Raw genomic sequence first — 16,405 nt, 5'->3', positions numbered from 1 at the left:
TTGAAGTACAGCACTTTAATGATACAACGGGTTGATTTTGTTCCTAAACATTGAGGACCAGGTGACGTTACATCATGTCTCTTAATCTACAAGTATTGAGTCCAGTCATGTGGAATGATACTAAAATTAAAGCTTGTGGGGGTTTCTTTTTTTCTTCCTTACAAGACACTCAACTGTGAACACAAGTTGTGAAATGTGTGGAGTTTATTGCTGAAATGTTGAAATACTGCTCCATTCTTAGTAATAGTGGCTTCAGGACGCCTTCTATAGTGGCTCTTCAAACCCTGAGGTGAGCGTCCCGGGCAGTCCAGTCACGCCGTGCATGATGGAAGAGGGGAAGGTCAAAGGTTTAATTTGTGAACCACAGGCTTGGATATTCCACCACACGCTAGCAGCAGGTTTCTATACTGTAAAACAACCAGAACACGTGTACACACAAAGCAAGCAGAAACAGGAAGTACATTTAATGAAGCGTGTGGGGATTGGGGGGGGGTCGTCAGTCAGTCATGAGGTGAACAAGGATGCAAGATTCCTATTTGCCGCTCCCACCAGGACAAATGAATACGGATAAAACTCTCCTGCCCTGATGTTCAATACTCTGGAGAGCGCGTTGGTACATTTTTTTTTGTATGTACACTTAACACACAAATATATATATTTACATACATTTATATACACAGTAACAGCATTAACGTAGACTTTAGATAAGTGCTGGGGGGTGGGGGGGGGGGTGGCTCGGGTCACGGCCGTGCTATATAATACTAATTATAGGGTGAAGATAATACTGTTGGGAGGAAGGATACGCACATTCTTTGTACAGCATGGATGAGCCTTTTTTAATTCTTATTTAACTCTCTCTTTGCCACAGGAAGTGTGTTTCTTTTAAGAGCTATTTACAGCAGCTCCTCCACGGAGTGAACAAGAGACGTAGTGCAAAGGCTTTTTATGGGGGCGCCGTCAGTCACTCAGGATGTGCACAAAAGACATAGGGAAGACCCCTTTTCTGTCCGGCTCGCCCTCAACGTGACCGATCTGGAAGCACAGAATAAAAGAGTCATTAAGACGATGTAAACAGTAGGTAGGTGAATGGCTCGATATTTTGTTATGTTCATGCCAGGCCACTAGCTAGCGATGTCACTACACACTTATGAAATTCTTCATGGACAAGATACCACCTCTTACCCATTCTTAACAAGATGATGCCCTCGTGTTTACGTCCACCACTTCAGTAGTGTATGTGAGAGCATTTCAGTACTGTATGTGAGAGCATTTCAGTAGTGTATGTGAGAGCATTTCAGTAGTGTATATCAGAGTGTTTCAGTAGTGTATGTGAGAGCATTTCAGTAGTGTATATAAGAGTGTTTCAGTAGTGTGTATAAGAGTGTTTTAGTAATGTGTGTGGGAGAAAAACATTTCAGTTGTTTATGTGAGAGCATTTCAGTAGTGTGTATAAGAGTGTTTCAGTAGTGTATGTGAGAGCTTTTCCGTATTGTATGTGAGAGCATTTCAGTAGTGTATGTGAAAGCATTTCAGTACTGTATGTGAGAGCATTTCAGTAGTGTATGTGGAAGCATTTCAGTAGTGTATGTGAGAGTGTTTCAGTAGTGTGTGTGAGAGAGAAACATTTCAGTTGTTTATGTGAGAGCAATATCAGTAGTGTGTATAAGAGTGTTTCAGTAGTGTTTATAAGTGTTTCAGTAGTGTGTGTGAAAGAAAAACATTTCAGTTGTTTTTATGACAGCATTTCAGTAGTGTATACAAGAGTGTTTCAGTAGTGTATGTGAGAGCATTTCAGTAGTGTATATAAGAGTGTTTCAGTAGTGTATGTGAGAGCATTTCAGTAGTGTATATAAGAGTGTTTCAGTAGTGTATGTCAGAGCATTTCAGTAGTGTGTATAAGAATGTTTTAGTAATGTGTGTGGGAGAAAAACATTTCAGTTGTTTATGTGAGAGCATTTCAGTAGTGTGTATAAGAGTGTTTCAGTAGTGTATGTGAGAGCTTTTCCGTACTGTATGTGAGAGCATTTCAGTAGTGTATGTGAGAGCATTTCAGTAGTGTGTATAAGAGTTTTAGTATTGTGTGTGAGCAAAAAACTTCAGTTGTTTAGAGCATTTCAGTATTGTGTACAAGAGTGTTTCGGTAGTGTGTGTGAGTGAAAAACATTTCAGTTGTTTCTATGAGAGCATTTCAGTATAGTGTATGTAAGAGGTAATTCTGAATAATGTCCCCAATGGCCCCTCATAAGTTACTGATGTCACTACGCACTTTTGAAATTCCTCATTGACATGATACCACCTCTTACCCGTCCTTAGCAAGATATTCCCCCCGTGTTTACGTCCACTACTTCATGGCAGCTTTATTTTTTTTTGGGAAAAAAATTTAGGCTTTGCTAAAAATCTTAAAATAAAGCTCTGCCGGCTGTGCATCAATCATCTACAGATATGGAAGCTGTAAATTTGATCACTTTATTTTTTTACGTGAACAGGCAGAGCTAGCATGTTAAAATGTGAGCCTAAAATTTAAGTCCCATCTTAAAACTCATTTTGTATACTCTAGCCTTTAAATAGACCCTCTTTTAGACCAGTTGATCTGCCGTCTCTTTTTTGACCACAGATGACGCGCTAGCTGTTCAAAGTCGGGACCCGGGGTGGACCACTCATTTGTGCATCAGCTCGTGACGTCTCAGCACTACTGACTTGTCTCCACTCAAGATGATCCCCACTATGGACTGGATTCTCACACTATTAACTAGATCCACTCGACATCCATTGTACCGGTCGCCCCGGGGTGGGGGGTCCCCACATCTGAAGTCCCGGCCACGGTTTCCCATTGTATCCCATTGGGTTGAGTTTTTTCTTGCCCTGATTTGGGATTTGAGCCGAGGATGTCGTTGTGGCTTGTGCAGCCCTTTGAGACACTTGTGATTAAGAGCTCTATAAATAAACTTTGATTGATTGATTGCTAATATTAGCACTTTAGCTCCTGTAGCTATGCTAGTGTTGCTAACGTTAACTCCTTAGTGTTGCATTGTTTTATCTGTCGTTATACCTGTCATATAGCATGTTTACAAGCACCAAACATCTATCACTTTTAAAAATAAGAGGCAGTTTTGAAGTTGTGGGTTTTGAAAAAAGTTAACTCCTTTCTCAGGCTTTGCTACACATCTTGAATTAATACCTGGACCTCTCCCACATCTGTTCGTCACGTTTGTCCCACTCCTTAATGTTACGTTGTTGTACATGATGAATGGCATCAATTACATCGGCCATGTAAGAGATGCAGTGTATAAGTCAAAAGTGGATGAGTGCACAAAAGCGCTTCAAGGAGACACACTCTTGAGGACAAACATTGCTCATTAGCATTTAAGCTACAGACACATCAAACAGTGTGTTCCCAGTAGTGCTTACTATAAGCATTTTAAACTGTCTAAACTACTGCATCAATGCTAGAGTTTGGACGACACACTTCCAATACTGACTTAAGTTTACCAGTAATGCATATAAAAGGATTCATACACAATCTAAAAGTGTCATGTCCTGCGGTTGTTATGACTTTAGTTTTCCGGACAAAATAAACCATTATACTATGTCTAAATATAGTTATAAACATACTCCAGCTGATGGACTAACAATAAAACATGCTTTTATTTCATCAAAATATACTTTTGCCGCCGTATACATTCTGTATGCATCAGGCAGTGTTTGGTGACCAGGAGGCTGTCTTAAAGGCCTACTGAAACCCACTACTACCGACCACGAGGTCTGATAGTTTATATATCAATGATGAAATATTAACATTGCAACACATGCCAATACGGCCGGTTTAGTTTACTAAATTACAATTTTAAATTTCCCGCGGAGTTTCTTGTTGAAAACGTCGCGGAATGATGACGCGTGTTTGTGACGTCTCGAGTTGGAGGGGACATATTAGAGCAGCACCACTTGCGGCTAAAAGTCGTCTCTTTTCATCGCGCAACTACAGAGTATTCTGGACATCTGTGTTGCTGAATCTTTTGCAATTTGTTCAATTAATAATGGAGAAGTCAAAGTAAAAAGATGGAGTTGGGAAGCTTTAGCCTTTAGCCACACAAACACATGGTGTTTCCTTGTTTAAAATTCCCGGAGGTGAAGCTTTACTATGGATCAGAGCGGTCAAGCGAACATGGATCACGACTACATGTCGACCGGCAGTTTTCGGTGAGAAAATTGTGGAAATAAGTCGCCTCTTACCGGTGATCAGCGGAGCTTCTGTCGTGCTGCTGCTGCCGTGACTAATTCCCTCGGAGACTGGCGTCAAGACACCCGTGGACACACCCCTCCGACTATCACGTACTATTTAACTCACTAAAACACTGGCAACACAATAGAAAGATAAGGGATTTCCCAGAATTATCCTAGTAAATGTGTCTAAAAACATCTGAATCGCTCACAAAGCAATCGCCTTTTTTTTTTTACTTTATTTTATTTTATTTTTCTAGTCCTTCACTATCAATATCCTTAGCCACAAATCTTTCATCCTCGCTCAAATTAATGGGGAAATTGTCGTTTTCTCGGTGCGAATAGCTCTTTTTGTTGGAGGCTCCCATTATAAACAATGTGAGGATGTGAGAAGCCCTCACACGGGTGACGTCATCGTCTGCTACTTCCGCTACAGGCTAGGCTTTTTTATTGGCGACCAAAAGTTGTGAACTTTATCGTCGATGTTCTCTACTAAATCCTTTCAGCAAAAATATGGCAATATCACGAAATGATCAAGTATGACACATAGAATGGACCTGCTGTCCCCGTTTAAATAAGAAAATCTCATTTCAGTAGGCCTTTAACATGCTCGCGACGGCGCAAAAAATGTAAACACACAGAATGACCAAAAAATGTATGACTCTCATTTTGACAAAATCCTCATTAGCTTTGGGCCAACATACTGGATAAACTGCGACTTTTGTGTGAAGTATGTAAACTGTGGTGGTTGTCGCCAATTAATTGTTTGTAATCACTGAATGTATATAAATATATACATGCATCCAAAATTGAATGTTCATTTTCTTGCATGTTTGTAATCACAAACTCAATAAAATAGATCAATAACAAAAAAATAAGTATGTCAAATGTGTATGGATGTGCATGTTAACACAGCAAAAAAAACTCTATTAAAAGATATTTCGAGTGAGGAAGTGCAGTGTACACATAGCTGGAGCTGTGGCCAGCTCAAGGTGGGAAGCAAACATGGCACCCAGTAGTCACCCGCCTTTTGACCAATCATTTAGGCGATGGTCTTAAACAGATTTGGCCATACTCTCTTTTTACACAACAATCTGAAGGCAACAGTGTTCTAAAAGGGCGTTTGCCAGACTTACCCACCACTCCTGGTCCTCTTCCCCTGTAACGATGATCACCTCGCCCTCCACGAAAGTGAGTTCATCGTCGTTGTCGGCCTGGCAGTCGTAGATGGTCTTCACGCGCCGCGCTTTGCTCTTCCCCTGGAGTGGCCCAAAAAATGGCTTCTGAATGCATGTGTGTGACAATATGATCAAACAATACATTGTGTACGAAGATGTGTGGGTACCGCGTTGATCTTCCTCGGAAGTGGTACTGGCGTCTCTGAGGTCCCCGGCGGGGTCCCGTTGGTGTCCTCAGTGGTCTGCTGCGGGGACGGCGCCGTGATGGCCGGCTGATTAGGTGACGGCGAGTCTTGAGGATGAGGTTGAGGCGGGGGCGGCGGCTGTGACTGAGGCCTCGTCACTGTGTCCCCAAGAGACGCCCTAGCAGGCGTCTCGCCCGCACCCGGTTTGGGTGGGATGTCGGCCAGGTGAGGTTTTGGAGGGAGGTCTTTGAGCTGCGGTTTGGGCGGAAGGTCTCCCAGCTGGGGTTTAGGCGGGAGGTCAGAGAGGTGCGGCTTGGGAGGGAGCTCTCCAGGCTTCGGCGGGAGTTCGGACGGCTGAGGCTTAGGGGGCAGGTCGCTGGGCTGGGGCCTGTCTGGGGGAGGTGCCTTCTGGGGGGGGTCCGTTGCTGTAGGAGACTTTTGGAAGACCTCTGGGGGAAGGCTAGGTTTATCCATGGAGGGGTGGTGGATAGTGTCAATCTTCCGCAACGCCACTGGAGAGAAAAGGACACCTGCCTAAGCACCACCAATAAACACCGCAATCAAATCAAGCGTACCTTTCTGAGGTAGTTTGGGAAGAACCCTTGGACCAAGTGTGGACTTTGTGTTGCTGGAAGTAGAGCTGCAAAATCAAAGCACCTGATTAGATCTAATACTCTAATAACAGCATCTCATTGGAAATCCCTCCACTTTTACACGTGAATAATGCACAATATTTATGGGGACGGCGTGGCGTGGTTGGGACAGTGGCTGTGCCAGCAACCCGAGGGTTCCTGGTTCAATCCCCACCTTCTACCATCCTAGTCACGTCCGTTGTGTCCTTCAGCAAGACACTTCACCCTTACTCCTGATGGGTCTTGGTTAGTGCCTTGCATGGCAGCTCCCGCCATCAGTGTGTGAATGGTTCATTACACTGTTCATGATGCTAACAATATTTTGACCCGGTCACCAAAATATTAGAAATGGTATTACATTTGGAAAAGCTGATTTGTTGATCCAAGTCTTGTATTAGTGCAGGTGTCATCAATCTATCCATCCGTCTATATTTTCATCCATCACTATATCTATCCATTTATCTATGCCAGTGTTTCTTAACCATTGGGCACCCCCTATAGGGTTGCCAAAAAACATTTGTTTTTCAGCTGTGGCCAGCAGCGGTACTCAGTTGTAATACACTTTTCCACCACTTGTGACAGTAATGACCATCTCAAACAAACAGAAGAAGTCTGGAACTAAAGAAGAGGGAAGTTTCTTAAGGGCAAAAATTATGACTAAAGTGGTAAAGCTATATTTTCATTTGCACTTACATTTTAATGACAGTTTGTTTAAACATATTTATTATTATTACTTATTTAATTTAGCAACGCGTAATTCTATGCAAATACATTTTTCATCAGTTTTCGAGTCCCTTCTTGCAGTATATTTGCTTAGTATTTATTTTGTAATTAGCCTGACCTAAGCCTTGATATTAATCCTTGTGATAAATACATGCTTTCATATCATTCTGACAAGGTTTATCCTGTTAAAATGTAAGTGAGTTATATCTAAGTATTAAACCTGATTAAACTCAGGAGTAAGAGTACCAATTCAGTGTTAATATTGGAGCGGGTCCCGGTCTCCTCTGTAGTAGAAAAGTTGGGCTACGAGGTCAAAAAGGTTAACAACCCTTGATCTATGCTACCTCTACTCTATCTACCCAACCGTCCATCTATGTACAGTATCATTTTAACCATCCATTCATCCAGCTATGTATCCATCCATGTTACCTTTGCTGCTGAGGAATGCCTTCAAACTTGTTGGAAACGGGAGACATCTTGTTGATAGGAGGAGGCGTGGAGTCACTTCCTAAAGCATCGACAAGCAGCCGACAAAAAAAAAGATTTTTCATCACGGATCTCGACACATTCGGACACAGAGAGATGAATGTGAAATAAATATGGAATAAATCAACATGCTGCGATGATTTAGAAATAATAAAAAAACATCGGGAGGGGCGGGTGAGGGACGTGTCGCCTGGCTGAGCTTTCCATGAAGCGATGGTGCATGGAAATTGTGCGACTACGAGGTGTCGTCCTGTCCTGTTATGTGTCACACACTACACAACACAACACAACATAAAGAAACAAGGGACACCTGCAAAATAAGATTTGAGGCTTTTGCTCTTTTGGATTTGAATGTCCTATTTAGGGAAATGAGAGTCTTGACTGAAAGAGTGGTGACTTAAAGGGGAACTGCACTTTTTTGACAGTTATGCCTATCGAGCACAATACCTATGTAAGACAAGAACACATATGATTTTCTTTTTTTATGCATTCTAATTTGTAATATACGGCTAGTGCAACATGGCTAACAATATAGCTAATGGGTGTACTCTATTGCGCCCTTAAAGCCCTCTAAAAAAACACCCAAAAACCACCAACAATACTCCATTTACATGTTGTGACGTAAATATTACCAAGTATTATTGATTATTGCTATTTTTAGTGGCGCCCCGTGATCTCAGAAAGCTAACTAGCTAGTGTTGCTATGGTGTTGATATTCTAAGCCAATGAGCTTTTGAAACGCCTGAGCACATGTGAAAGTTAATTCTAGATTATAAATCATGCCCGTCAACTGGATAGTCAAAGGTTGTGTCCATAAACCCTAAAGATGGTCAACTTTGACATTCAGCTTACACCCGGAGATGGCGAGAAACACACGATAATACGCTGTGTTTGTTTTTTTAACCCCCGGGCGGAAATGTATTTAATTCTTCATATAAACAGAAAGATATGAACTTTCCATCAGTCGGCATCCCACTGAGAGCAGTCTTTGTACATTAAGTGACTGGTTTATTTTGTTAGTAGTTTGTATATCTTGTTAACACTTAGCAATACTGCTACAAGATGCTTAATGTTTCACTAAAGCTGGATTTCTTTAGCACACAGCTTCTAAAAATTGTAGATCATCCTCCTTATAATCAGACTCAAACAAATAAGGCTGTGGATCATCATTTGTCCCAAAGTAGTTGTCGCTCACAAAGTCTGCCATGATTAGTAGTGTTGTTGTTTTAGAAGGGAAAAGCGAAAGTTGTGATGCGTCTGTATGCTCAAAATGACCAAAATACGTAAATATTACATATTATAATGAATGTGCCTGTTACTACATTACTTATACTGTGGATAGAGGTTTGTAGAGCGCTTAAAGGCCTACTGAAATCCATTACTACCGACCATGCAGTCTGATAGTTTATATATCAATGATGAAATATTAACATTGCAACACATGCCAATACGGCCTTTTTAGTTCACTAAATTGCAATTTTAAATTTCCCGCGAAGCGTCGTGTTGAAAACGTCGCGGAATGATGACTCGTATGATGACGCGTGCGTTTGACGTCTCGGGTTTTAGCGGACATTATTTTCCAGCCCAATCCAAGCTATAAGTAGTCTGCTTTAATCGCATAATTAAACAGTATTCTGGACATTTGTGTTGCTGAATCTTTTGCAATTTCTTCAATTAATAATGGAGAAGTCAAAGTAGAAAGATGGAGGTGGGAAGCTTTAGCCTTTAGCCACACAAACACACGGTTTTTCCTTGTTTAAAATTCCCGAAGGCGAAGCTTTACTATGGATCAGGGCAGTCAAGCGAACATGGATCCCGACCAAATGTCAACCAGCAGTTTTCGGTGAGAAAATTGTGATAATAAGTTTGCTCTTAGCGGCGACATCGGTGACATCAACGGAGCTTCCAGCAGCGTGACTTGCCTCAAAGACACTGGGTCAACACACGTACCCGTGGCCACACCCCTCCGACTTCAAAGGTACTATTTAATCTCACTAAAACACTAACACAATAGGCAGATAAGGGATTTTGCAGAATTATCTTAGTAAATGTGTGTAAGAACATCTGCAATCGCCTTTTTTTTTTAAACTTCTTTTTTTCTTTCCTTTTTTTTCTAGTCCTTCAATCTCAAGATCCTCATCCACGAATCCTTCATCCTCGCTCAAATTAATGGGGAAATTGTCGCTTTCTCGATCCGAATAGCTCTAGCTGCTGCTGGCTATGATTGTAAACTATGTGAGGATGTGAGGACCCCTACAACCCGTGACGTCACGTGCACATCGTCTGCTACTTCCGGTAAAGGCAAGGCTTTTTTATTAGCGACCAAAAGTTGCGAACTTTATCGTCGATGTTCTCTACTAAATCCTTTCAGCAAAAATATGGCAATATCGCGAAATGATCAAGTATGACACATAGAATGGACCTGCTATCCCCGTTTAAATAAGAAAATCTCATTTCAGTAGGCCTTTGATACAGAATAAAGCAACTCCCATTAGCTCCATTGGTAGTTGACTTTTGCTAACGTTTAATTACGGGTTAGAATGCATAAAAAAAGAAAAACTTGTTCTTGTCTTACATAAGGATTGTGAATGATAGGCAACATTCCAAAAACAGTGCAGTTCCCCTTTAAAGGTGGGCATATGAGCATCATTGTGCTTCAATGTGGTCGACAAAAATCTACAAAAATGACTGAAAATCTGATAAAAAACAAGTAACCTCGCAAAAATCATTTAAGTCAATCGTATAATTTAAACTTATTTGAAATTGTTTGGGGATTGACCCTTTCTGTTTAAGTTCCATACTGGTGTACTTAGATACTGTAAGTTTGGTAGGGAAGAACAGGCCCAGGTTTGAAATCTCATATATTTCCAAAGACTGATTTGAAAATCGTCCATTTTTAGTTCATTTAATGTATTTAAAATATCACTTCTTTCCATGCTGAGTTTTAAGATGGCGGACCCCACAGTAGAGTTCCAGTAAGTCTTCCGGAGACAGAACATTCAGAGTGTCCCCTGTGTTGTATTGTGTTGCACGAGTACCAATCTCCCGGTGTGGTAGCCTAATTGTACCGTGTGTTTGCGTCTCACCCCCGGACAAGCCCCCTTTACTGTGAGAGAGCGGGCTGTGCGGGTCAGACAGGGTGCGTTTGTGTCCGGGCGGGGGGGGTGGAGGCCTCTTCTTGGACAGGGTGGAGCTGCCTCCCGGTGTGAGTGGAGAGGTGGGGCCGGATGGGGGAGGAGCTGGAGAAGCGATAATACATAGAAGATATGAGGTGATGATGCCATGTTCTGCGTGTATGCATGTACGCATGTATGCACACATGTACAGTACAGTAGATCCCTGCTATTGGCAAGACTTACATTCCAAGACCGTTACTTTAATACGCCTCTCGCAGCGATTAAACTTTTTTCAATTCAGTTTTACAGATAAAAACAACTATTACACACATACAGTATTGTACAAAACATACAGTTACACAACATCACATCTTGTCAAACCATCTTCCTGCTGGAAAATGATGAGTGAATCAACACAATGAGATGCAAGCATGGGATAAAGTGCACATTTCTGTAACAATATGTCTGTAAAATATATTGTTTTATTAGCATTTCTTTAATTTAGTAACAGAATTTCATGATTAATATCCATAGATAAACATTCCTAATAAATGATAGTAGAGTAAGCACACATCCAATTGGAGAGACAAAGTGTAACGACCTGGCGTTTACATTTTGTGTGGTGTTGGGAGTTGTCCGACTTTTTGTGTGGCGATAAATGCATCATTAGCTAAGTGCCATGAGTGTGTGTGAGAGAGAGAGCTAGCGGCTGCTGTTGATATTTGACAGATGACATAGAGTTGGTTTACGGCTGTTTTGTACGGCAAAAAATGACAGAAATTTTAAATGTTTTTGGTGATGTTAGCACCTAATACAAACAGTATTGCTCCATAAAGTGATCGATGGAATTCCTTTCCTCTCTAAATCGTCTCGACAGATGTTTCAATAATTGGAACTAAATAAAAATCCTACAAAACAAATAGTTACGTGTATATTTTGTTGGGAGTTTAGATTGGATCTTATTTTGTGAGTGGCATAGATTTGCTGTGCACAGAGGACGCCTAAGCAGTGTGCAGTTAAGAAGGCGCGCACCCTCGAGAGAACGTTGTTCAAAATGTAGGAAACAGCTTTTTTTAATGCTATCTTTAATTTTTTTCCTATCTCTCAGAAAATTATCGCAATTTTTTTAAAGGAATATTAAATATATGCCTAATAGGCAAGAATCTACTGTACCCTCCCTGAAAAACAGTTAAGCTGCGTTTGCAATTTGGTTTGGTTAAAGGAACTCTGGTGCATTTGCTCTGCTAGTACGGTTCGTTTGGTCGAGTGTGAAAGTGATTATGCGAATCCTGCTGCGCATCAAACAAGCAAGTGAACTTCAACTTCTGAAAAAATACACTGAATAGACAAATGTGTGAGAGAAAATAACGCATTGGGAAGACATTCTCTCTGCTGTGTGTGTGTGCTCTCAGTACTAAAAGTATTTTAGAAGCTTTTTTTCAATGAAATCTAAGCAACTTATTTGTATGTTTTATTTACTGCGCAGCATTTGGTCCCTTGACAAAAATATCACTGCGATTGCTGACGAATCAGCATTTTTTTCAGAATTTTTAGTCCGGACCAGAGAACCAAACCACAAGTGTGAACGCAGCCCTAAAACCCCAGCTGGGGTGGGAGGAGAAGATGAAAAAAGCACAGGAGGAGGAGAAACATGGAACATGTTGCGTTGTGCAGTATTTAGAGTGTATGCTGTGTTTTTTTTACAGTCAGGTAGACAGAGAGCTCAGCCAGAGAGCGCAATCAGCTGTGGCTTGTGTTTACAGCTCAAAGATGGCGGCAAAAAAAGACCCGAAACCAAACAAGAAAAAATCAATAAAGCGCCATCACCCTCTAGGCCTGAGCTGTAAACAACGGCGCACGAGACAAGAGAGGGTTGGGGGCGTAAGGTAGGGGGGGTTGCCGTGTGGCACACAAGGCGAAGTAAAAATCAAGATATTCACTGATGTATGGTCGGGTGCCAGCCAGTGTGGCGTAGTGCGAATGAGAGCCGAGGAATGCCAAGTGTGGAGCTGAAAGAATAAAAGAGAAAGAAAGAAACACACACCGAAAAAAGAAAGAAGAAAAGAGCGAGATGAGGAGGAGGCGTGTGGGAGAGCAACTCAGCAGGTCTTTTTTTTCTTATTAAAAAGTGAGCTGCTTCACACACACGCACAAAAAAACAAAGTAAAGAGGAGGAAACTTGCGTTGTTGTTATTAGCTTATTTTTCACACAAAATAAACCTGAAACTACACTTGTTTCGCATGCATTTATATCCATTTTGTGTCCTTTTGAGTGAGCTGGAGCCTACCCCAGCTGACTTTGTACACACTAGACTGCTGGCCAGTCAATCACAGTAGGACAAATATATCCTCCTCAGCGACACATACTTTTAAGTCCCATTAGCCTAACATACTTTTTTGGGATTGGAATACGTATCTGCAAAATCAGAAACAAGTGCAACTTCACTGCGTATCTTGAGAAAAATAGGTTTTAAAAAAATGAATTCAATGACAGTCATGGCAAGTGTTCAACAGCATGAGTGGCACCCCATGCTTGTGGGGAGGACTAATATTTCTAATTCTAATCGTGCAGACAGCCAGTATGTACTTCTTCAAGACACCTGCAGGATGGCCGTGTGTGTGTGCGTGCGTGTGTGTGTGTGTGTTCCTGTATTTCTGGAAAAGTACCTTCCATATGAGGACTGGTGAACAAGTTACGACTGAAGTCATGGTCCCAATACGGAAAAACATTGCATCTAATAGAAAATGTCTCATTTGCACCCCTGGTGGTGAAATCTATCAAAATTACGGTGGTCCTAAAAAGGAGGGATTTTTCAAATTGACTGTGTGTCGGTTTTAAAAATGCGCCCCCTCTGGTCAACATATGAAATAGCAAGTGTGTGTAAAAACTTGAAGTGCTCCCCCTCTGGCCAACATATGTAATTACAAGTGTGTGTAAGAAATTTAAATGCGCCCACTTTGGCCAAAATTAATAAAAAAAATAAAAATGAATATGTATATAAAAACATTCTGTAATAACGAATTAAAAAATTAAGATTAAAAACCCATTACAAACAAAAAAAAAAAATAATAATAAATACACTTTTTTATATTTGCATGGTATGTATATATTGTTAATGTTGTAAATACAAGTATTTTTATATTAACAAAGGGTGGTCCTAAAGAGGTAGGCATTTTTCAGAGGTCTAAAAAAGGTAACAAATACAAGATTGTGTGTGTGTGTGTGTTTGTGTGTGTGTGATAGTGTAAAAGGAGGAAAAAAATGAAGTATTTCTCTGCTGTCCTGAACATAATCAACATTAGAAGACATGATATGTATGCATGATGCCAGGCTGTCATAGAAATAGGAGAATGACAGGTCTGACCTTTGCCCTGGTTCCTGGGCGGCAGCGGCGGCCCGTCGGCCACAGGGGAGGAGGTGAGGTCGGTGGAGGCGCTGTACATCTGGTTGGTGAAGGCGCTGTAGGACATACGCTGCTGCTTGTCCCGCTGGCTGATGAAGCCCGGCAGCGAGAGCTTGTCGTGCGGCGACAGGCTGGAGGAGTGGCAGAAGCTCTGAGGCCTCGGGGAGCGGTCCTTCTTGATGGGACTAGGCTACAGGGACAAAACAAGACATTAGATCTTGCACTTTTTGGTTCCATTTAGCTGCCTGCGCTGGCACCTTGTCGTCCAGATCGTCGTCGCTCTCGTCCATCTCCTCCAGTCTGAGGCTCCACTCGTACTCCACATGAATGTGAGGGTTGAATTTACCCTCTGCAGCCTGCACCAGCTGATGGACACACCAGTTTCCATTTAAAATCATCACATAGAAAAGAGCTAACATGCTATAGTGTGCCTCATTTTTATCATTAATTCCCAGGATTTTTGTCTGCAACATAATCAACACTTAAGTTCTTCCTGGATCTTTGCCCCACCTTGACACAAGGTATTGTAGATGTTTAGTTTTTGTACATATTATGGATCATGTGTCAAACCACATCTGGCCCGCCACATCAATTTATAGACTGCAAAAGCCTGGAAATAATGTTTACCAATACATTTCTTAGTAAAAGTACTCCTATTTTCATTATGGAAAAAAAAGGTATGTACTGCATATCGTTTAAACTTGATTATCTGATCATGCAACAAATACACTATTATATACAGTATAGTAAAAATACATGCTAGATATATGCTTGTTTACATTGACACATGATTTCAAAGCAAGTTATCTTTAATTTTTATGTAAAAAAAATTAACAATCAAATGCATATGCAATTGTGTAATAACATACTGAGGTATATATACATTTATATTCATATATTATCACTGTCACATTTGCCCTCTAAAGTCAGCTATTACTGCAATGCTAACCGGGTCTCAAATGGTCACAACAAATAAACAATTAGAGATGGTTCATTGGCATTATCAGCGGTGGCTGTAGGCAACCTCCTGAGGTAGTACACAAGATAAGATTAGCTAGTAGTTAGAAGTATTTTAATTGGTCAGCATCCAGCAGCTTTATTTTCCTATTTGCATGTGCTTGAAAATGTTGCTTTTGCTTTAAATCAGTTCTTCTCAAATATTGGGGCGGCACCCTCCCAGGGGGGGTGCTGTGCGTGTGTGACTCCGGGAAACATGCTTTATCAGTATCATGCAGTATCATGCTTCAAATCCGCTTCGAAAAGCTGATCGCATTGTAGCCATTAATTCTAAGTTCTTTATCTGGATTAAGAAAAAATGTTGTTTAGTAGGTTAAAGTGTTTTTCTATATCGTGCTCTTTTGTTAATGTTGCTGATTAATTTAAATGTACGATAATGTATTGAGTTTATTTAGTTTAATTGTCATTATCAAATGGTTCAAGTCAGTCAAAAAATGTTTATAGTTTAAATAAGGGAAAATTTGTTTTAAAATTTCAGGTAAAATTCATGCACTTTAAATCTTTTCTGCAACAGACTAAAAAACAATGTGAATAAAATCATTCTTTGTTGTAAGTTGATCTATTATTCTTTCTTTTTGGTTTTCTTTAATAAGGATACAATGTTATGCAGAGGTGTACTTTTAACAATTTTTGAGAGTGTAGAGTGAAACTGTTGTTCTTCTTCTTACTGCGGTCGTAACAGAAAATAATTGAGAGCGCTGGTGTAAATGGACACTAAGAATTGTTCATTGAATTAACTTTTTCAAAGACAATGGTACAAAGCAGACTTTTTTTCCCAGAGCCAAATAATCCAAATTGAACTCATGTTCAATGCATAAATCATTACCATTTATTATAAAACTAATATAAAGCAGGACTATTTATCATTCTTGCATTACAGAGCTGTTGTTTTTGATGTGTTCATGTTAGTGTTAATAATAAACCTGTTACTTCCACTCTACAGTCACGCTTTCCTAAGGGAAGAGGCGGAGCTTCCATTGTCCAAATCACTGTTGTGTCCTACAAACTGATCAACCAGCGATACGACACACCATTAATGTGTATGTCATTGTTATTCAATGTTCTTTATGAAGCGCCAACGCTCCAGCTGGGCATCCACGCGTCGGCGGCAAACACTCACCGCCTCCTCACACGGAGCATTCCTCAGTCGCCTGGCAACATCCAGCGCCGTCTCTCCATTCTGATTGGCTGAGGGCAGGGTAAGGATGTTTAACAGTTAAAAGCATAGAAGGGATGTGGGGGACGAGTGAGGAAGGCGACACTCACTGATGTCCGTCACCGGCTTGCCCCTGAGGAGCAACTTGAGGCACTCAGGCTTCTCGTACATGCAGCAGTAATGGAGGGCCGTGTTGCCCCACTCGGTCTGCTTGTCCAGGTTACCGCTTGGAAAACACATACACAGTCAGTACAAAGGATGGCACACTGAACGAAGAATGCATCATGCAT

At 41.0% G+C, this 16,405-nt stretch overlaps 1 protein-coding gene across 7 annotated transcripts in view; it reads right to left on the bottom strand.

The window, feature by feature from the left end:
• The window catches only part of asap1b (ArfGAP with SH3 domain, ankyrin repeat and PH domain 1b), a 119,063-nt gene continuing 102,658 nt past the window's right edge, over window positions 1–16,405 (bottom strand). For 2 of the 7 annotated variants that reach the window (XM_061921726.1, XM_061921727.1), the window contains 11 exons: window positions 16,226–16,341; window positions 16,080–16,147; window positions 14,200–14,307; window positions 13,904–14,132; window positions 12,479–12,547; window positions 10,491–10,661; window positions 7,366–7,444; window positions 6,157–6,221; window positions 5,564–6,093; window positions 5,355–5,477; window positions 1–1,032 (listed from right to left, as the gene is read on the bottom strand). In XM_061921726.1, coding sequence (XP_061777710.1) covers window positions 958–1,032; window positions 5,355–5,477; window positions 5,564–6,093; window positions 6,157–6,221; window positions 7,366–7,444; window positions 10,491–10,661; window positions 12,479–12,547; window positions 13,904–14,132; window positions 14,200–14,307; window positions 16,080–16,147; window positions 16,226–16,341 — 1,633 coding nt within the window. In that variant the 3' untranslated portion in view covers window positions 1–957. The remainder of the gene's footprint in view (window positions 1,033–5,354; window positions 5,478–5,563; window positions 6,094–6,156; window positions 6,222–7,365; window positions 7,445–10,490; window positions 10,662–12,478; window positions 12,548–13,903; window positions 14,133–14,199; window positions 14,308–16,079; window positions 16,148–16,225; window positions 16,342–16,405) is intronic. The other 5 variants (XM_061921728.1, XM_061921729.1, XM_061921730.1 and 2 more) reach the window with 5 other exon arrangements.

Source organism: Nerophis ophidion, linkage group LG15 (assembly GCF_033978795.1).
Source record: "Nerophis ophidion isolate RoL-2023_Sa linkage group LG15, RoL_Noph_v1.0, whole genome shotgun sequence".
In the NCBI taxonomy this organism is placed as follows: domain Eukaryota; kingdom Metazoa; phylum Chordata; class Actinopteri; order Syngnathiformes; family Syngnathidae; genus Nerophis; species Nerophis ophidion.
This window is presented reverse-complemented; position numbering and strand designations above follow the sequence as displayed.